The sequence below is a fragment of the Bacillus rossius genome, chromosome 1 (assembly GCF_032445375.1).
Source record: "Bacillus rossius redtenbacheri isolate Brsri chromosome 1, Brsri_v3, whole genome shotgun sequence".
In the NCBI taxonomy this organism is placed as follows: Eukaryota; Metazoa; Arthropoda; class Insecta; order Phasmatodea; family Bacillidae; genus Bacillus; species Bacillus rossius.
In genome coordinates, this window is record NC_086330.1 from 118520934 (window position 1) to 118544176 (window position 23243).

The 23243-nt window shown below is 36.0% G+C and overlaps 1 protein-coding gene across 2 annotated transcripts in view; it reads right to left on the minus strand.

Annotated features, from left to right (window-relative positions):
• The window catches only part of LOC134543153 (E3 ubiquitin-protein ligase HERC2), a 374433-nt gene that overhangs the window by 180371 nt on the left and 170819 nt on the right, over positions 1 to 23243 (minus strand). For both annotated transcript variants that reach the window (XM_063388026.1, XM_063388017.1), the window contains exons 35-38: positions 15259 to 15419; positions 14484 to 14690; positions 9379 to 9526; positions 121 to 293 (exon numbers count right to left, since the gene is read on the minus strand). In XM_063388026.1, the coding sequence (XP_063244096.1) occupies positions 121 to 293; positions 9379 to 9526; positions 14484 to 14690; positions 15259 to 15419 (689 nt within the window). The remainder of the gene's footprint in view (positions 1 to 120; positions 294 to 9378; positions 9527 to 14483; positions 14691 to 15258; positions 15420 to 23243) is intronic.

Consider the following 23243-nt stretch of genomic DNA (forward strand, 5'->3'; position numbering starts at 1 on the left):
TCTGAGATCTTTATTAACATTTCAGTGATGGTATTTAAGGGTTCAAGGATCAACTGGATGGATTTGACACGCATGTGCACATCAGTGTGAAAATCTGTTTAGAAACATGGAGGCATGTACCTGTATGTGGAAGAGGGATCCCTCGGTGAGCAAGTCCCCTGCCAGAACCAGCTTAGTGGACAGGATGTGGTTGAGAGCTTGGTTCCAGCCCGGCAAGTTGTGCAAGGACCGCAGCAAGGAGATGCACTCCTCTGCCACTGCACTCGACTGGGACGCCGTCAGCGACACTCGGGCTGGTGACACCATGATTCTGTACTACAGAGCAGTTGCTACTACCTCACACTCAGCTTGCAACTAGGCACAACAATCGTATACAAAACAAGAATCTAAATATGTTCTACGATCAGAACGGAAAAATAATTTAGATAGAAGATAATGTATTAGACTTATAAGTTTGAGTTATTTGTTTTTACGCATTCTATTTTTTTACTATCAGAACTATAATATTATTCAAAATTACTGAACAGTTTTCTAATTTAGATCCAACTAAAGCTAAGTAAAGCATAAGAATAGAATCAGAATTTGAGGCAAAAGAAGTTATGTAATTAATTGTGCCGTTTCAGTGGCTCTTTCAGGCACAAATATACGAATTTAAATTTAATTTTTAATTTTTAAAGAAGGAAACCAAATAATAAATTTGCATTTTTAATTTAATTTATTTCGTTTCCATTACTGTACACTCCGACGTAATCTTGTGCAACCCAGTGCACCTGCGCTTGTTCGCAGGCTTCAATTAGATACTGTTTTCTGACGATTTGCGATCGCAGCATCCCGGCCGCGGTTCGCGTCACGTTTTCCCTATGTAACAGAACGACTTTCGCGTTAGCGAACGCTACCCCAACCCCACTGCTAGCAACTTTCATTTCACGGAGGCAAGCATACGTAAGGGTTTTGCCAGCACACCTCTGGACCAAGTTACAGCCAGCGGCGAAGCCTCGGGACGGTCCACATGACGCCTTTCCCAGGCGACTTAGCAAATTTAAACCCCCCTCCCCTCATCACCCACCGGTGGCTTCACGGGAACTACAACCCGGAGCATCGACCCCCAGTGAACCCAGGCGGGGACATTGCCTCCCCAAAGACATTCCCACTTGTCAAACAGAGCCCTCAGCGAAGTCTAGCGGCGGGAAAAATCCCTAACCCTGCTCTGAGCGCTGGTCACGAGCGCGCCCACTGCACTCTAGCGGATGTTTCTGTGACCCTCCAGGGAGGTTCTCGTCTTGGCCGCCAGAGAGCTCTACTCATCCCTCCCATAAGAGACAGCTTGTCACAATCGACCTTGACAGCAGTCGCTGTGCGATTGCGATTTTAGTTCGCCTACGGGACCACGCGTCGCGATCCGCGAGAGTTAATCTCCGAAGTTTATCTCCAAGACACGATACTACGTCATGTAGTCGCCAACGTCAAGGCATAGAGGCCTCAATTTTCTAATTTTTAAATTTTGCTGCCCGCAATAGTATTTTTTTGTTAATCTAAATTAAATTCATTTTCTCTAATCATGATTATCGAGAACTTCTGTGCCGCGAGCTGCTTTCCCTGCTCCTGGAGGCAGCCGACATGAACTTCACCCCGCTGTTTTGGGTAAGTGGTCGTCATCCCTACCCCCCCCCCCCCCCCTTTTTTTGCCTTTCACTGGGCATAGTCTTGCCCAGGCTTAGCCGCCTGTTAACCAGTCTAAGTAATTTGGGACTTTGGTTGCAGGCGGGGTCCAATTTGAGGTCCAAATTTGAGGTCCAAAATCAGCCTCCAAAATCAGCCTCCAAAATCAGCCTCCAAAATGAGCTCCAAGTTCCAAAATTAGCTGCAAGCTCCACTCCAAGTTTAACTCCGAGTTTATCTCCAAGTTTCTACTCAAAATGATTTCTTCTGGACGTTAATCTGCTAAAACCTCCGGTGCCAGGACACAGGACATAATTAAATTTCAATGTAATTGTTTTTTTTTGTTTTGTTTTTTTTGAGCCTGCGAGCTAACTTAAAACCAGTATTAAATTCAAGAGGTATTATGGTGTTACTTTTATATGTATTTTGCTGCCCCGGGGCTCCCTCCATTTTGTAATCAATATGTTTTAATACCAATGTAATTAAAAGATAAAAACAAAAGTAAATTAGTTAAGTAAAAGGGCTCTTATATAAATCAAACCATCAGTCTTGTTATTTCATTAGTATTCATCCCCGATCCACATAGCCTACTAGAGTTGCTAGGAGGTTATAAATAAAATTATTTTATACGACGTCTGGGCACCTCTGTGATTATTGTTGTTATTGTTTTGTTTACTGGGCTGACGCTTCCAAGGCCTTAATTTAATTATTCACTTTTGAGTGTTTACCTGCAGCACAGCGTTCGTAATATAATTAAAGCTACAGTTCTACAGGAGTTGACATGATGGAAAAAATTTATGAGTCCAAAATGACACTAAGATCTTTTATACTAAGAGATACAGATATTTGAGTGTAATCAAGCATATAAACATGACTAACGGGTTGAATTTTTCTAATTAAGGAAATCCTTATAAATTTTTCTTTGTTAAGAGAAACAAGATTAAGTTTATACAATTTATCAATTCCAATAATGTCACTTTGAAGTAGATAGCAATAATTTAAGGAATTAATATGATTGAGAACCTGAATTGTATTGTTAATATTGTAAAGTAGGTCTCCAGAGAGACCTAAGGAATATGTGAAAATTTGGATATGAAGTTATGAAAAAGAAAATGATGAAATGTGATGAAAAGATGAAATGGATGAATGAAGGGTGATAGATACTGGGTAGATAACACATGATCTGAAAATATTATAAGACACTTCTGACCAACGTGTACTCCGAAAGTATTCAAAATTAAGCCTCCACCACCCTGGAATTTAGTGAATCTTACCTCAGTAAGCATCAGGGGTGCCTACACTTCTTATTAGCACAGGGACATGTGAGAGGGGAACCTGAATCACTTCCAAAACTGTGGACAGCCACTTACCAACCACTTTTAAATAAAACCATTAAGCCATTAGGAATGAAAAACTCAGATAATAGAAAAGTCTAACTAAAGCAAAATGAAAAGGAAATAATAATAAAATAAAAATGAGTTGATACAAATTAAGGAATACCATTGTTTTTATTCAGCATAAAAGTCTTTGACTATACTCTGACTTTCTTTTCTGTTATTAAATAGATATTACAAACAAGATCTGGTAACCATTCGTTATTTATTTAAAACAATTATTAAATAAGCGAGGCCTGCTAGCCCCTTAAACTTTGATTGACTGTTACTTTACTGTTAGGTTATTTTTATCTTACACACTTCTGTTTATATTGACTCGTAACATCTGGCCTCCAGCCATTATCAAATAAAATTAATGACATTCACAAACACAAATATGTAATGGCAGAACAACTATGGACACTGCGAGTCAAACTATCAAAAAACGGTTAAAAAATTTAACTCTACATTTTGAAGGAGACCAATATCTATGTTTAATCCGCTGCAACTTGTCAGCCTTCTTGAGGACCCTCCACCCTCACTCTCTTCTCCGACCCTAGCTTAAACTTTAAGACGACCCGTCCGGCACGTTCGTCCGGAACGAGAGCCAAAACCAAAATACCCCAAAAAACGCGGTGCAGCCAGGCCATATCCTTCACAAGGAGGACGCGCTGCGGCTGCAAACCGTGCTGTCATTTGCTCCCCTCGTCAACCAACCGTTTTCGCCAGCGCAGCAACCGCTCAACCGGATGCACGCTGCCAGGCAGCAACGCACGGCCGAATGCCAACCGGGCCGACACAGCAGCACGCCGCTATCATGTGATAGCCTGAGTGAAACGTGGCAAAGAATGCACTGCCAGACGTACTCCCGGGCAGCTACCACCTGACCGTAACTACCCTAGCAAAAATTTACAAAACTCCCAGTTACTGCCAAACATGCTACTGGTTTTAACAGAAAAAAACTTAAACGACAAATAAAAATAACTGCAAAAAAAAACCATGACATTATATATATATTAAAAAGTAGGAGAGATAGTGTACCTCCTTGAGGAACACCAGAACTAGCAACATATAAAGAAGAATGATGGCTGTTTATGGATACAAAAAAAATCTATCATTGTAAAAGCTAGAAGAAGAAAATTATGTAATAATCAATTAAACCAAAATCTTGATAATTTTACAAGCAAAATAGTGTGATTGACAGTGTCAAAAGTTTTTGCCACATCAAAAATATGTTTATACAAATAAAATTCCAATATGTAATGATACTAGAAACTTGTGAAACAAACATGTACAAACAAACGGTTGAATATTTCAACACCATATTCATATACAGTATTTTATTTATTGTACAGTAGTTTATTCAAGACTAGATTCGGATTTGAGAGGTAGATTTGAGGTACTCTTTGTTATTCAAATTCAAGATTCAGATTCAAGAAAATTGGGGTTTGACCCATCACTACTTGCAAGCAAAACATCAAGAGGAAATACGGTTTTTTAATGTCTTGTACACAGCAAGGTTATTAGAAACTGTAACACATCACACAGACCAGGGATCTTGGAACATGGCCTTCAGTAAGGAACCATCCCAACACATGCAACGAGTAGTTTGGAATACCACAAGAAAACAAAATCAGGATGGCAAGACCGGGATCCCAAACAGAGACTTTAGTAATCCAATAGGCTTGTGCGAAGCTTCGACTAAGCGAATTTAATCCAATATCTTTTAGATAGTCGATTCGACTTAAGAAAATTTCTTTTCATTTCATTTGAAGCTTCGAATGTGATACAAAGCTTCAAACATCGTACAAAGCTTTGAATGTGACACAAAGCTTTAAAAGCACCGGTAGCCTAACATTTATGCTTGGCAGTTGAGGAGGCACCACAATCTTTGTCTTCCCTTCAACACACAACAAATATGAATGGTGGTGTAAATTCAATTTATTTTAGTAACCAAATGAACATGAATTTAAGTGATTTAAACAAATTTTTTCTTACTGCCTGAAATATAAAACTTTTATCTTTACCATATTAGGTTAAATGTTTCTTAAGTTAATAAAAAAAAATTAATTAGGTACTTCATACAGTTTCAGTTAGATACCTTTAAAGATAAAACTTTGGCAGAGATGGTGGTTTCTATTTTGAAAGTACTAATTAAATTTAGTGGTGCACTGATATGACTTTACCGATTACCGATTTGATTACCGATTATGAGAGCAATAATTGGCAGATACCGATTTAATAACCAATTATAATGAACAAATTTTTTTTAAGTGTAATAATGCACAAATAATTTTTATTCCCATGTGAATTTAATAACAAGATTTGGTACATCTTCGGAATCGCAGTAATTGTGAAGTGTTAACTGGAAGGGATGTTATACCTAGGAACTGTCTTGGCCATGAGGTGTCTGAAACCATTATTATTGACTAACACATAAGGCTGCAAATCTTCATAAATCATTTCAGCTATTAACTGGGTCAGTTCTAATGATCTTGTGTCATTCACATCATACAGTATTTTCTTTTCCATGATGTCTGTTAGTTTTGTTTGAGCCAATTTCATTACCCCATCTGTATCACAATCATCTGTGATTACATTAGCACACTTATCCACTAATTTATCAGGATGCATTCGCTTGATGTGGTTCCATAGGTTAGTAGTAGTGTATCCCTGCTGATAGGTCAGTCCACTACCACCACCACAATAAATTATTGTTTTACAATGTAACATGTTCCTTTATTTTTTTCACTTAAATTATAGAAAAATGTTTCCACACTTCACTTTTTTTCTCCCTACTTGCCATCTTACAATAATATTATAAAAACGATACATAACCAATTCTAGCACATGTGATTTTATTTATGTTGACTGAATATATAAAATTATAAATACTTTTTCACTTTTCACGTCACACACAAAAAACACATCGGATAATATTGCCAAAGACGCCAATAACGAGTTGGTAAAACCCAGTGATAAACTCAGTAAGGTATCGGTACAGAGATTTTGAACCGCTACTACGACTCCAAAAGATCGATTGTCATAAAATCCACTGTAACTGCTAGTAGTATGTTGATTACGTACTATCTATTTAACGTCTCTGGCTGTAGGTAATGTACAAGGCCACTAATCAAGAGACATAACAAAAGACACAACGTAAACAAACATGTAGGAAAAATTTATTTTTTATTGTTCGAGGCAATGAGATTTATTAAACTTTATGAAGTATTTATAATTAAGATCTGACAGAGTTAGATGCATTTTGCAATAAATATAAATATAAATATTACAGTATTTTGTCCTAAAATGTCAAACAAAACATTACACGGTAAAAACCCACTTAATTACGCCGGGCTGAGTATAACTAACACTTTGCCCAAATGTGGTATGTATGGTATTATTAAAAACGTTTCACTTCATTCCAAATAATTTATCTGAATCGCAACAAATGGTATCATAATATCCTATTTAGATAATACTTACGATTAAATGAAACGCGTAGATAATCGGCAAAGTAATCGTTAAGATAATCGCCAATTACGATTAATCGGTAAGTACCCATAATCGCCGATTACAAATCATCGGTATCCGCATCGGTGTACCACTAGTTAAATTGACACATAAAATAAGTATCCTTATACGCAAGCATGAATACATACCATATTTACCCGCATATGGGTCACATATTTTATGCCAATTTTATGTTTCTTAAAATTTACTGTGACCCATATGTGAAAATTCCCATCTTGGGTATAAAAAATTTCCATTGCACTGTTGTGGTTGACTATATGATTAAATAACTAGCCTGTGTTGGTTTTAAATAAATGTTACGAGTAAATATTAATGTTTTGAATAAAATATCTCCTGAGTGAGTGTCGTTAAGCTACGTATGCCGCCTGTCTTGCGACTACCCAGCCGGCGCCTGTATGTGACGTGGAAGTTTGCTGCTGGGCTTGACTCTGGACAAGAGGGGGAATATAAAAATAAACCAGCCAGAAACACAGCGTGAAAGAGGGGGTTGAAGTGCATCCATGTGTGTTTGAGTGCGTGTGGCCATGCAGCAGTGTTTATGGCTCTCCCTCCCTCTCTGGTCGTTGTGAGCTGGCACCGCACTCTACTGCACCATTTATCCACAACAAAACTGCTGTAAAGGACATGTTAGTTTTTATTGACAAAACTGAAAAAAAAAAATTGACAAAGAAATAGTTTGCGGTCTTTTCTCTCTTGGGGAAGACAGGAAAGGAAACATGGGCATAAAAAATAGCATTCTTTCCCTTTGTATTCTATGTTAGATAGAGCTAGTATAAGGGGAAGGGAGGAGGAAGAGCCATAAAGGATGAAGGGGTGAAAAATGAAGGACACAAATGTCATTTATTACACTGCAATAAGCTGCAACAAGGACCATAAAGACTTAACTTGTATTTTACTGGCTAAGAAAATTTGTGTATATGTAACTTTATTGTGAATAGTCTTTTTATACTGCAAAAACTCATTGTTTCTAAGCCAATACATAATGGTATTCACATTAATTTTACTTGTACAAAGAGAGATTATTGTACAAGGAGTTTTAATGAAAGTGTATAATTGATGTAATGGTACTATGATCTAAATACTTCTTTCCAGTAATGTATAAATGGCTCTTTATAAAACATATCACACTATTTCCATTTTAAATATTCAATTTTTTTAATTATATAATTTTTAAAAAGTTTTTTGAAGTGAAACTTCTTTGCTGTGGGAGCTACAATTTTTGAGAGTTACGAAAATTCAGGTCTAATAATTACGTACAGGGTAAGGGAACCGGTAAAGGAGGATATTGCATCAGTGGCGACGCCACTCTAATGCATGCACTAACAATCAATTGGGAAGATGGCAAGAGAGGGGGAATGGGTACATAGTGTAGTATGATATATGTATGCTAGTTGTAATGGCTGGAAGTGGAGACGGCAGGGCAGAGGTAGAAAGGACACAGAATAAATGATACAGAATTATCATAATGCTGATTGTGTTTGTCTAATCTTCCGTTTTCGTAACAGCTAACAAACGAAGCTACCATATATTTTATTTTATTTATATTATATATATTTTTTATTTATATATTAACAATTTATTTATTCATGTGGTAAAGAATTATTGAATTGTGTAATTAACTTTATAAGTATCATTTATTTTTATGTGAATAGTGTGACTGAAAATGTAAAAAAGATATATATTACATGATATAAGTGTAATGTCTTTAAATATGTGAACACTGTGATTTAAAATGTCAAAAGGGCTTATAGACTTGTGAGATAGACTTTATAAATGTAATTTATATTCGATTGGAGTTTCTTTGTTCTTTTGTTTTATTCAGCTGGAGATCATGACTTTTTCATTTAACATCATGCCTTAAAATAATAAAAGGCAAATGCAGATAAGAGGTTTTATCAAAAGCAACGTAGGGATAAACTGTCAAAAGGGGCGCCAAAAGTACAGGGCATGGAAAAAGACATTTTTTATTTAATATCATATACGCATCCTTGCTAATCTCAATTATTATATCTTGTTCAATAATAAAATACTAATAATTTATCTCTATCTATATCTAATAAAAAAATAAGAGTCATTTCTGTCGCACATGGACTCCATGCAGACAATTTTTTCAAGTGGTAATATTATTAATATGTACTATAGGTATAATTCTTAGCTTAAATACCTTACTTTTAACAGTTATGTTATGTTATGTTATTTACATCATTCCTTCAAAAATTTATTAAATTTAATGTAATGCAGCTTTGCTGGAAAAATAATATGCATTTTGATTTGACTTTGCGAATATTTTTAACGTTTGATTCAATAATTGCTTCACATCGGAGAACCAGTATTTGCATAGGCCTAGAATCCCAATCCAGTAACTTGTGTGCGGTGCTGAGAAAAGAGCCACATGGAGGGTTATCTAGCACACTTCCACGTCATTACCAGCGTTATGCTAACTTTCCTCCCACCCCGGTAACGGGACTTTGTGGGAGGATGGGCGCCAAATGAAAACTGAACACATCTGATCAATTTATATAACCAATCAGCAAAAGAGCTAACAAAAAGAGAAGCTTAACAGTAGTTACAAATTTTAGGAGCTTAACTCAAATACAAAGTTTGGCATTTAAAAAATGTGAGAACATTGCAGAATGGCACAGCGTATGTAAGTAAACACTGCATTTGCAATTATAATTTCATAAAATTATGAAAGAATGGAAAATGTAAACGTATTGTTTTACAACAACAAAACATCAAAATATTACTACACATCACAAACATTTTCACGTATAGTACTTAGCACGTAAATTTGTAACAGTGACCATCATACCTAATGCTGTGGTCTGAGGGGCATCCGTAGGGCAGAACAACGCTGTGTAGCCTAATAGGTGAAACAGTTTCTCCAAGAGGCATACTCTTTCAGTGGGATCAACATTCCATGCCGGCAAGACTGTCTGCATCAATCGTAATGACAAAATCTGGAGAGAGAGAAAAGTCACTTAGGTATTATAAACAGAATGTTAACATGCTAAAAATACAATTTAAATTATCTTCCATAAAAATATAACACAGACAAATAAGTGTTTTATCATCACACATACACAGAGGTGCTCTTGCGTAATAAGCTTTTTGTGGGAGAAAATTCTATTAAATAAATGTATAACGATAGGTTAAAAAGTGTGTTTGCTAATGTAAGAGATGGTTATTTAGTTTTCTTGTTATTTCCTTATCTGCCTTCAAAGAGAAGACAGTTGATACAAATGTATTGGTAACCTTTCCTAGAGGTGTCTCAGTTACTGTATGGGCCAGGAATCTTGCGAGCTGTCTGCGCAGGGGTGAAGGGGAAGGAGTGGTTCAAGGCCAGCAGGGGAAGTAGGGGTTGAAGGGGAAGGGAGCGTCATGCGATAGGAAATTCTATCTCCCTTCCTAACCGTGTGAAGTATATTGGCAGGTAGTGTGCGACGAGTAATGGAGGCGAATGTAAAGCGTAGGAAAAGTAATAAAATGATTCACAGCAAAGAAAGAGAAATTATTAGTAAAGTAATATCAATTTGTGATCAAGAAGCTAGTGAAAAATGCCTTTCGATTCCTATTCACAAAGCAATGGAACGTGCTGCAAATTATACAGATGTAAGCAAAGCAACAGTGATGCGTATTCGAAAGAAACAAATTGCAATGCCAAATGAACCGCATACAACACCAGAGAAAAAGAGGTAAGCCATGCATTTTAAACATGTGTTATGTATGTGCATTAATGATATTAATCATTTATAATTTATCATTGGTTATGTTAGTTTTACAAAATATATCAGATGTGCATATGTTTTTTTTATTATTAAGATTGCTACAGCATAATTTTTTTATGTGGAGGCCACGAAAAAAACGCAAGATTGAGATTGACAGCTTCGATAAATGTGTCATAAGAGACACAATCCAGGTATTCTACGCGGTTAAAAAAGTTGTCCCCACAGTACGCAAAATGATTCCCGTATTAAAGGAAAAGATAGGTTGGCAGTGGAGCCCTTTGTCGCTCAAGAGATTATTGCGAAGTATGGGCTTCGTCTGGAAACGGTGCGAAGACTGGTGGTATTTGTTAATCGAACAAGCTGACATAGTGACGTGGCGCTCCAAGTACCTCACTCAAATTAGACAGTGTAGGTCTGAAGGTAAGGAAGTGTTTTACTTGATGAGTCATGGGTGGATACTAATCTCATATTCCAGAAATGTTGGCAACGCAAAAATGACGTAACGGGAGTAACTAAAGGAAATGCAACCAAGAGGCTAATATTGGTTCATATTGGTTCAAAATGTGGATTTCTCCCACGGGTATTAGTGATTTACAAGTCAGGTACGACAGTCGGAGGATATCACGGGGAAATGAATGCTGCTAATTTTGAAAAATGGCTGTCCGAACGTGTTCTACCAAACTTGCCGCCATCTTCTGCTGTAGTAATGGACAATGCGCCTCCAAACAAGAGGATAAGCCTCCTTCGAAATACAGTACAAAAAACTAAATGATTACATGGCTAAAACGCAGAAGTGTAGAGTGTGGTGAAAAAATGCTGAAATGTATGTATGTTGATGGAACTAGTAGAAAAACACAAACCAAAGGAGAAAATATTTCGGGTTGATAAACTTTTAAAAAATACAGGACATCATGTCATTCGAATCCCACCATACGTGTGTGAGTTCAACGCTATTGAATTAGCATGGGCAAAGATAAAGAGGTGCATTCGGGAATGTAATACCATGGGAGAGTTCTCTGCACAAGCACTTCAGACGCACACACTGGATGCTGTTAAGGGGCCCGCCTACCTGGTCACACACACGGTGTGCAGAGCTTCAGGAAAAACAACGCAATTTCAAAACTACTCAAGATATCCGAATGGGGTATGTTCACGAAAAGCATTTAAGAGTTCACTGAGGCCCGAAAAGTACTTTTAATTTTTGGTCATGTTTTTAAACTGTATTTCTAGAAGAGTTAAAATGGCTGAAACGCATGTTTTCAGAGTAATTTTTAGGTGTAAAACAAGTGGTACAGATTCTTGAAAGTACTTAAGGGACTTGCATTACACCTTTACCTTCATTTCCCCGTAATATAAAAATATGGTCACCGCTCAAATTTCACAGTTATCCTGTGACAACGAGAAGACTGCGCGCCATTTCAGAGCCTTGTGCTTAGAGGCGACACCGCGCTAGAAATACCATCGAGCGTCGCGCTTATCATCCAGCCTCACTAACACACATACACCCCTGACGAGGCGGGCCCCTTAACTCTGTAACAAAGGATGACTGGGTGTGGGTAGGCTACTGCAATCATGTTCAAAAATTAGAAGACGAATACTGGAAGACGGACTGCATCATAGACATGGCAATGGACCAGTTCTTAATAAATTTACACGACGACAGTGATGATGACGAATTCCTTTCATCAACAAGTAACAGTGTAATGGACAACAGTGATGAAAATATTGATACTGACAGTGCTACATTGTGTTTGGCTCAGCCTTTGTAAGAACTGGTATTTATTCTTTGACTTATAGAGCTCTGGTAATATTTTAATGTTTCCATATCGCCTCGTTTTACATAACTAAGAGGTGCAATTTTGCCACTCTTGACTTACATGAGCTGCGGATCCAACCAAAACTGCCTTTACTGTGGTGAGTTTCAAAACTTAAGTCAAATTTTTTTTACAGTCACGTCATGTTAGAATTATAAGTGTCTATTTATTGTGTTCAGTGTAACAAAATGGCATTACGTTTTAACAGATACACAATTAAATGTTGCGCTTTCATTACTGTGCTGCATGTTTTTATAACGCCTAATATATAGCCGGGCCGTGCCTAGTTCCGTGCGCGCCGCCCCGCCGCCGCTTCGTTCTGCCAATCCATGCCGAGCAATGTTTGTTGTTGGAACTATGGGATGCTGCTCGCTACTTTCGTGGTCCCTACAGTACTGAGTGGTGTGGTGCTGACAAAATTTTAAACTAACAGAACTTTTAACAACATAACATCTTTACCTGTGGCTGAATTTTACTTAACTATTTTCACAACCATATTAACCAAGAGGAAACCAATCACACCTTGATTGACATGAAATAGCATATTAACAATGCAGAATTCCCGCCTCTTTCTATTTTTTCTCATTTGAATAAAACTATTTTATGTTTAATGGTTTATGTGAATATTTTTATAATTATTTTTATTATGCATAATTTTAAGTATTTTGTTGGTGTTTTAATGATTATTATTAATTTAGATTATGTTTAGTAGTGTTTTATTATTTGTCTACTTTATTATTTTAAATTAACGTGTGTATTATTAAAGTTCTTTTTATATTTTAAAGCATAGTATGGATAGCTAGAAGATAACTTTCAAAACAGTCTAAAAATATTAAAAAGAAAGGAAGGCATGGACACGACACACTGTCGCCAGCAGGGAAATTATCACGCCTCAAGATAGTGCGTCGTTGGAAAAACCCAGCAAGTGAACGCACAACTGCGCACCAAGAAACTGGAACTTTCACTGGGCGCTGTCTCGCCAGCCAATCAGGGTGAACCTTGAGGTGGCGTGATGTGTCTCCCCATGCCATATTTTTCAGGAAATAATGTGATTGGTCAGTCGGCCCACGGGGTTGCCTCCCCTTTGTTTTGTCTTGTAAAAGGAACGGTAACTGATTAGTGTGAGTTCAGTAGCAGTCGTGAGTTAGTAGTCTACAGTAGTGGTCGTTGTCGTCCGGTCGGCCCAAGGTGCGGCCGCACAGGCGGCAGTATGCAAGAAAAAATGTAACTTGTAACAATAAAAAAAATTTTTTTTAAATATAAACAAAATTTTAATAGTGTTTTCAATTGTATTTGTTATTATTCCGGGTTGCCAAGCTGGGTCAACTTTGGAATGTAACAGCATGTTGTGAAATTGTTTATTTACTATTTTGTCGCAAAACGTTCTGATAAACTCAGCTCCATTTTGCGTTATCTTATATTACATCTTGTACTTTTGCCTGATTCTTAGTGTAGGAATCAATATTTTTAGAGAAGTATTCCCTCTGATTGCTCTTAAGACTATTAATATTTGTTTTTAAGAGAAAATATTAAGTGACTTTTTTAGAGTAAGTACTACTTATTCTTAAAGTTTGTTTTAAATGTTATTGATTATCATTATTTGCTTTATTAATTTTATTGTATTCTGAATTTTTTGAAATATATTTTAAATATATTTTCTTAATATATTTTTTAAAATATTGTTAATCTTTGAATTCAATAAGGTCGAAGATTTAGCCGTATTAACACTAAACATTGCCAAGGAACATATTCATGTTGTCATTAAAGCTCTTTATCACTATAACAATAAAAGATATCAAAACATACCAATAGTATTATTTCATAAGAATTTCATTCTAAATACTTGTAGTGGTATACAAATTCAACTTGATTAAGTGTTTGGTATCGAAAACTATTAAAAACGCTCCTCATCTTTAACTTTTGAAACATTTAAAAGTAGCTATAGTCCTATATTCATGCAAAATTTTAGCCTAACAGTTGAGTAGTTTTTCATGAAAAAATAATAGACAGACACCATTAAATTTTTATATACATATATATACAGATGACAAAGTTCATGTTAAAGTTCAATTTCAATTCTTAGCTGTAGAAACCTCCAATCACTTTTTCCCTTTCCAGACTGAAAAATGTTATTTAATAAGTGATTTTTAAGTAAACATAATGTGTATTGTATTTCAGTAACAAGTTTTCTGACAACTATTGAAAACACACACTAAAGAAAAACAATACACACAAGGAATGACACTAAATGCTACAGTTTCCTCTTAATATTTGCAAATATGTAAGGTTGCTACATATAATAAGTAATGGAAACAAGCTTGATGTCAGATATTTCTGAACAGAAAAGAGAAAGTAACACTGAGCAGTCGGAGTACCTGTTTGGGAAGCAATATAGTTATGTTGCTGTCCTGACCGCCCACCAGCGACAACATCAGCTGCACCCATGCCTGAGTGCTCAGGGCGCGACACATGGCCGGGGTGACTGCGACGGCCCGGATGAACCCTAGGGTCGCCCATTCCACGTGGTGGTCCAAAGCTAGCAGCTGAGACTGGGAGGGGGAGTCAGAAATTTTGTTTGCCAACTGCAACAAAAAAAAATTAATAAATATTTACTTGAGATAAAATGTTGTTATAGTAAGGTATTTGACCAATTACTACATGTCTTGAGTATGTCATAGGTGACAGGTCAAACACCATACACTACTGACAATATATAGTCTCATTAACAGTCTTGAAAAATTAATTCTCTGTCGACAGCAATCGTGAAACATTCATAGCTCTGCTATGAGGCTGCAACTTACCTCACCTTTCTAAATCAAGATATATGTAATGCATGCATTTCATTATTACCTACTTCAATATTCATTTTCAATTCAAGTAAAATTAAATAACACTTCCCAGCCTCAAGCTATTTATGATTATGTATTCTATTTAATGAGTGTACAGATTTTTTATTGTTTCAATTATAAAAATTATACCACAGCAAATATAAAAACTGCTCTGAAAAAATTATAATTACCTAATAAAAACTGTATTTTGAGATGTTTAATCTTCTGGATGCTTGGCTGTTGACATTGACCAATGGCTATTTGCATAAACACATTGTAACAGAAAGCATATTCATAACCTTCACAATGATAACTGTGTTACCTGAACTATTTCTCTGAGCAGTGAACTCATCACTCTGGTGGCTGAGGTCTGTGTGTGATCAGCTTCTATCCCGGAGCAAATAGAGATGGTTCTTAGCAAGGTGACTGAAGCTTTTTTCAGCAGTTTCGTCGGGTGACTTTCTTTGCAACGTAGTTTGAGAACTAAAACAAACAAAAAATTGAAACTATCAAACTTGAGAAAACATACGAAAGCAGCAATAAAAGTTAAATTTTTACACATCAAATACCATTGAACATTGAAAAAAATTTACATAAAAAAATGTGAGCCAGTACTCACCAGTTATGAGTAAAAAATCTAACCTCAGTACTAAGCAAAGTCATGAGTTCTCAAGTTGCATACAAACTTAAAATATGAAACTCAATCACGAAATTTAATGTAGTATTCTTTAAAATAATGCTGAGCTTGATAAATTTACGCATATTGTGTTTTCAACTAAATTTCTGGACGCAAATCACATGTTTAACATCAGCCGCTAGAATTCGCTGCCAGAGCAACTATGTCAACTATCAAATCATTCAATTTGCATAGTATTCAATTTGAAATGGCACTAATAAAGGCTGAAAACACTTGAAAAAAGTACTAAACAACCAGTTTCAGACCCCATTTTTGACAAGGAATTTTATTAAAATACTGCCCACCTGGTTAAAATTAATTAAACATTTAATATTATAACTTTTCCGCACACATTAGATGACTAAAAATTATAACATTAAAAAATTTTAAATGCATAGTTGCACGATTATAAAGTTTAATTTTCTAAAACCTATGAAAATTCATGGACATTAATTTCTAAGTAAACAGTGGCGTAGCCAGGATTTGTGTATGAGGGGTGTTAAGAATCATGCCCCCCCCCCGTATTCAAGCGGGGGATCGGGGGGTCCTCCCCCGGGAAAATTTGGATTTTATGGTGTAAAATAGTGCTATTTTAGCAGTTTTCGGTTCTTAAATTTAAATATTGTAATGGTAAAAATTTTATTAATTTTAATATGAAATTTGTTTGAGTGATGAATAAGAAATTAATTAAAGATTTGGTGCTAAAGGGGGGGGGGGGGGTTTGAACCCCTAAACCCCCCCCCCCCCCTGGCTAGCCCCTGGTAAACGTATTTATTTTGAGTAAAAAATAAGGATATACCCTACGTAGAATAAAACAATCCAACAAACTGAGCTAATTATTTTATAATATTATAGCAATAAGATAAACAAAATGCATTCATATATGTTTGCTTAAAGCACAATTTGTATAATCCAGTTAAAAATGTAAAAAGTAAAAAAATTTTCCAGTGACGAGGTTTGAACCACATCAAACACTACCCCTTGAGCTTAACAACCGCGTGTTATACCACTGCGCTATCGGGACAATTAGGGTTAAGGAAGGAGACTATTTATTATCAATAGTGTAATGCTAGTATTAGGGGTGTGTGAATACTCAAAATTGCAAATATTCGTGCAAATCCAATATTTGATTCGATTCACATTTGAAACCAAATTAGGTATTTGAAAATTTCAAATATTCTAAAGTTTTCAAATGTACGAGGTTTTTTTTCTTTCAACCTCCGATCGGATGTAATAAAAAAAGGGAATGAATTGGGAAATTATTTTAATGTCAAAAAAACGTACATCTTTACTCTATTTTTCCACATAATCACCGTGCAGATGAGGCATTTGTCGTACCGATGCACCAGCTTTCCAATACCCTCTGCATAAAATGATGCCTCCTGCCTATTCAGCCACGTTTTAACAGTGCTCTGCAGTTCATCATTGGTGTTGAAGCGTCGTCCTACAAGCCACTTTTTCAACGTGAGGAAAAGGTGATAGTCACTCGGTGCCAAATCCGGACTGTAAGGAGGGTGATCAAACACTTCCCATCGAAATCTTGCAAGGAGTTGTTGTGTTACGGCGGCACTATGCGGTCGGGCGTTGTCATGAAGCAAGACAACACCAGATGTCAGCATTCCTCTCCGCGTGTTGCATATCGACTGTCTTAGCCGTCGTAGTGTCGCGCAGTATGCAGCAGCATTGATTGTTGTCCCTGGCTCTATGAAATCAACCAGTAGCACACCTTGGTGATCCCAGAACACTGTAGCCATCTGTTTCTTGGTGCTGAATGTCCGTTTGAACTTTAACGGCTTGTTTGGAGAATAGGTGTGCATCCACTGTTGTGATTGAAGTTTTGTTTCTTCATTATCGAAATGAATCCATGTTTCATCACCTGTCACAATTTGAGTCAAAAAGTGTTCACCATCGTCTGCGTAACGCAGCAAAAACAACAAGGGTGATGCCATTCGCCGCTCCTTGTTGATGTCAGTCAACATCTTGGGTACCCATCGGGCATAGATTTTCCTGTATCCGAGATTGTCTGTAACAATGGCGTATAGGGCTGACCTTGAAATGAGCGGAAATTGTTCAGACAGTTCTGAAATTCTGAATCGACGTCTCTCACGAACAACTGCATCAACTCTCTGAACTGTTTCATCTGTTGCTACCGACTTCCTTCCTTGGCCATCTTCATCATGAACATCAATACGGCCTTCGCGGAATTTTCGACACCACTCTCGCACAACGCCTTCGCACATAAAAATTTCACCGTACACAACACTCATTCGGCGATGGATTTCTGCTGCAGTGTGCCCTTCTGCCTGTAAGAAACGGATGACTCCACGCAGCTCGCATTTCGCCGTACAGTTTATCGTTGCAGCCATGTTGAAATTCCCATAACCAAGCTTCAACTGAGGTGAGAGTTGGCCGCTCCACATGGTTGGTGGAAGGGGGTAAACACTACGAGACGTGTTGATTCGTGTACGAGCGATTAGGGTATCGATTAATGGGCATTCCATGGAGAAATGAAACTGTAATCACACTGCAGGGCACTGTTAAAATGTGGCTGAATAGGCAGGAGGCATCATTTTATGCAGAGGGTATTGGAAAGCTGGTGCATCGGTACGACAAATGCCTCAATCTGCACGGTGATTATGTGGAAAAATAGAGTAAAGATGTACGTTTCTTTTGACATTAAAATAATTTCCCAATTTTTACCCGTTTTTTTATTACAGCTGATCGGAGGTTGAAAAAAAAATAACCCCCGTATTAAAATATTACTGTTGTTTGACAAAACGTGTGATACAATAATATGTCGAACCTTGAGAAATAATTTTCCGAGAGACTTAATGGAAGAAAAAAAAACTGTAAGTGGACCTTTACTTACATAAAATTTTAGGTTAGGTAAATGGGCATACTGAGAACAGTTAAAGCCAATGTAGCGTGAAAATTATCATAAATGCTTCCGATTTTACTGCAAACTTTACGTGATGTGTAGCATAATTAATTTATTATATCAAGTTGTCCTTAGCACAATTTTTGGACAAGCCATGTTTGTGCCATATAAAAGTATAAAACTATTTAAAATAATGCCAGCGCATCAGATTTCAATATAAACCTTTAAAAACCAATGCACACATACTCTTTGGTCACAATTCTATTAATTTTACTAATAAAAATCTAGAGAATTTTTTTTAACGATAGAAAAGTAAACACAGCGGCCATCATGGCTACAGCAAAAAAGAAAACGTCCGTTTGTGGTTATGGCCAGCAGAGCGGCCCATGGCCAGAGAATTGTGTTGCTAGAATTGCTCCAGCGCAATCGCTTTTTAAACTACCGAAAATGTTACTTAAATAATTAGATAAAATTAAAAAGACAAGATAAACAAAATTCATTAAAAATTATTTTGCCTTGACACATTTGATTCCAAAAGACTCTGACAACGAAATATTGACCATGCTTACGAGCAGTTGTAATAAAAAACTCTTCGATATATTGATTGGTAATCGCTTGACTATTTACTGCGGAGAATAAAACTGATACATCGAAGATCTATTTACTTTCATAAACTTTTTTTGCCATTTTTAATTTTCAGAAGAAGAAGTGAAGTTCAGAACGTTGTTTTTCTGCTTCTGGAAACATTGTCACTTCCAAGAGGCAATGCCTGGATCCAGAACATGTAAAGGAATTGGTCTTTTTTGCACATTTTATGTAATGTTGATGGCAGGTGTAGGCTTGGATTTTGATGAAGACATTTCTATATCACTGATTGTGTTTTATTACTAAACCATTAGAAGAGACATAAAAATTTACATGTTACTTGAGTAATAAAAATGTATATGCAGCTAAAAAACATTACTTTTTAAACAACAATTTATAATATGCCAAATTTTGACTGTAATTATTCAGATTTATACCTAGAACTTTATTAGAAAATATTCGAAAATTATTTGCTATTCGAAAATTATTTGCTATTTGCAAATATCTGCAATTATTTGATTCACATTTGATTTGCATTAAAAAGTCACATTCGCACAGCCCTTGCTAGTATACGTAAGTATTCTAAAACTTGGGATTACTTTTTACTATGACTACTTTACTTTACCAAATCTATTTTCACTATCATAAAGTTTCATTTGGCACACCAATATGTTTGGTATATACCCTAATATTTATGAAAGTGACCATTTATGGGTTTATGTGTCTACAAATGGGTTCACTATCTTTTGTCATTTCCATTCATCGACTTCCATTCCATTTTCACAAAATTACTCCTACCAAATACAGAATACAGAGAGCAAAGATGTTTGCACATCAAATACAAAAAAAAAATCCTAGTGTCACTATCAGAATTATAAGAAGCCAATATGAGGGGTGAATGCAGAAAGGGGTGGGGGTGGGGGTGGGGGTGGGGGTGGGGGTGGGGGTGGGGGTGGGGGTGGTGTTTGGGGTTGGGGCTTGTATGCATGCTGATTGGTCTAATGGTTTATACTAAGACACATGAAATATTTTCCATAAAATAAGCCCTGAATTATTAAAAATGAACCAGGTATACTATTGATATAGCAAAATATATTTGATTGGTAATATACAATATTTTAAAAGTGCCTCATTACTCAAGAGTAAAAAACAAATACTTGTAGAATTTCAGTAAAACCCTGTAACCTTGTCTCCCAGTTAGTATGTATAAAAATTATACACTTCCAACACACAAAAAAAGTGTAAGTGAAACATGTGGTCTTGAGACAAAAATGTGACAGACTAAACAATTGTGCCATTACGAAATAGTAAGATAAAAGGGAAAGATCTAGACTTTTCTTCCCCTCCTCAATCACCTGCACTTCTCTACACAGCAATAAACATATCAGTCATAATTTCTTTACATCCATGTACATTAAATCTAAAACTATAATAAAAATTTTTATTGAATCTTGTATAGTAAGCATTGTTAAAGTGTACTTCATGTACTTCTTTTATATAAATAATATAGTTTTCAAGGTTCAATAAAAACAGAAAAGATTTAAAAATACGCTCTTTGTTACAATGATATATTATATTATTAAAAAAATAATTTAACAAAGTACAGAAATTAAACTTACTTTTACTGTTGATTTACCAAAACCCTATACTACTCATTCAAGGTCCAATAAAATATCTACCGTATCTGTCCATCCTGTGCCTCCTATAACCCAGTGTCTGGAGCAGGCACCCCCCTCCCCCCCCCCCCCGACCACTTGCCAATACACACACACACACACACACACACACATATATTATGCAAAATATGCATTTAAATATGTTCATTTTATGATCTCTATTATTATGTGCAAAATAAATAATCCTCAAACCCAAAGTGAAGTGTAAATGTTCATGTTTTAAAGCATTCCTGCACTAATGCTGTATCCCAATTCAAGTATGCAGTTGTGTACTTTGGACCTGACATACTTCAAATGCCCTTGACGAATCGAGACGGGTACAATATATTAGCCAGCTAATTTTTTTTTTTCCACCAATAATTTTATTGGTTAAAAAGTGTTCAAAGGAAATTAAAACATTTTAACACATTTTAACACTTTATTAGTGTCACAAGATTTTACAGCCATATTCTTTATGTTTTTATCTTTACTTCATAATTATAATGGATATGTATATTCATGAAACTTCCTTATAAACATTTGTAATGAAATTAAAATTCTTTATTTGGTATCCCACATTGTAGTGATCACTGAAGTTTAAACTACTGGTTAAATTATCCAAGTTGTGTTAACCCTGTATTTTTATGTAAGTGTAAGTATAAATAAATAAAATGCCCGGTAAGGTAAAAAATTACTGATAAAAATTACTGTTCTGGCAAAATAATCACTGAACTGAAATTAGCGCCAAATTAATTTAGTTGTACGTATTTCCTAAAAAATTCAAATTAAGTAATACAATATTAAAAAAAGTATTCTTTTCAGATCAAGTCATTGATAACAAACTATACTTATTAACTCAATGGTATTCTAAAATTCATCAATGAAAAGAAAAATATTTCGAGAAAAATACTTAAATTTTCAGTAAATTACAACTAATTAATTAATTAATTGTATCCAAAACTGGTTACTGGTAGATACTTAAAATAATATGAAAACCCAAAAAAAAAAAATTATATCTGCAAAACAGTAATTCGCCTCAGTAAAAAAAATTATTTTACCTTTATTAAACTAGCTCCTTTTAATAGCACAAAAAATCTTTTAAAATGTCTCAAGACTACGTACGGAAAATGCTAAGTTTATCTGGAATAGTTAAGAAGTATACGAAATTAATCAAAGTTAACATTAAATTATTAATTACCCAAACTTTAACAGAAATAAATGAAAATAAGTAGAATTTTGGATACAACTAAATATTTCACAATATTACTCTATTACAAACTAAAACATACATATACCTGTAGCAAGACTATATCATTACCAAACATATATTTTAAGAAATATTTTGTCAATACAATATATTCAAATATAGTATCTGTAGTCTTTCAGAGTAGTTATACAAAGCTGGTGTACTCGAAGAATGATGATACTGCTTGTGAAGAAAACTATCACAGTCCTGATAGTACGCAGCGAAGTATCAGATGCAGTCTTGTAGTACGTAGTATGTGGTATAATTAGTTTAAAATCAGCGACACTTCATTTAAATAATCGCTTATTAATGTCTTTACTAGTGTCAACTTCACATTCACTAATCTTTCTTCGTAGATAGTCTTTAAAACATAATAGAAAGACTCAATTTAACAAATATATTAACATGACGACAGCTGTCGTGTCTATCCTGATCCCTAGGCCCGCTGTTAACCATAGCCGTCTGGTCCTGGCATGAGTGTTACAAAGTGCTTTGAGTGGTGCTTCGAACGGTGAGCACACCCGAGCACGGCGGTTGGTGTGACGAACGAGAGTGTAATCTGACCCATACCACATACTCTCTCACGCCATCTCGTGCATCCCCCTCCCCTGCTTCCTGCTCGCCGTGCGTCGGTGCGTGGGAGTCAGTCGTAGCTCACCGATCATTCGCGACGGACGCGTCTTGAACGCTTCTCCACGCTTCGCCGCTAGAGCTTCAGAAGTGGTTCCCCGTTACGACATAGACCAAACTAAGGACATACATTTATCCTAAATGGCATCTCGAGCGGCCGACAGCTCGAGGGGTCGCTGTTGTCCTGGCCCCCTGTTGTAAACCACAAGGTGAGAACCCGTTTACTCCCCGAGTTTTAGGCTGGTCGGCGCTCTCGTCACGACAGGGAATAACTCGCAACAGGGGTCAGAGAACCAGGTGTCGTCTAACACATACAAATTTAACGGTCGTTTTCAGTCTTGTGCATGCAACATTTTTTTCCAAAGCTAATGTTCTTAATAAAACCTTCACTTTTTTGTCCCCCTGCGCTTGTTTTAAAATTAAAACATTTGATTACAAAGAGTATTTAGTCTATAGAACAAAACATAAAAGTTTCCAAAGAGATGTTATCACAACCATAGAGTAATGCTGTAATTTAGGATAAAAAGGATATAACTGGTGTTATAACAAAAAAAAAACTAATTAAATTGTCTATTAACAAAATTCAGTACAATTTCATTATAGTAAAAATTTAGTTCTTTTATTCTATTCATTAATA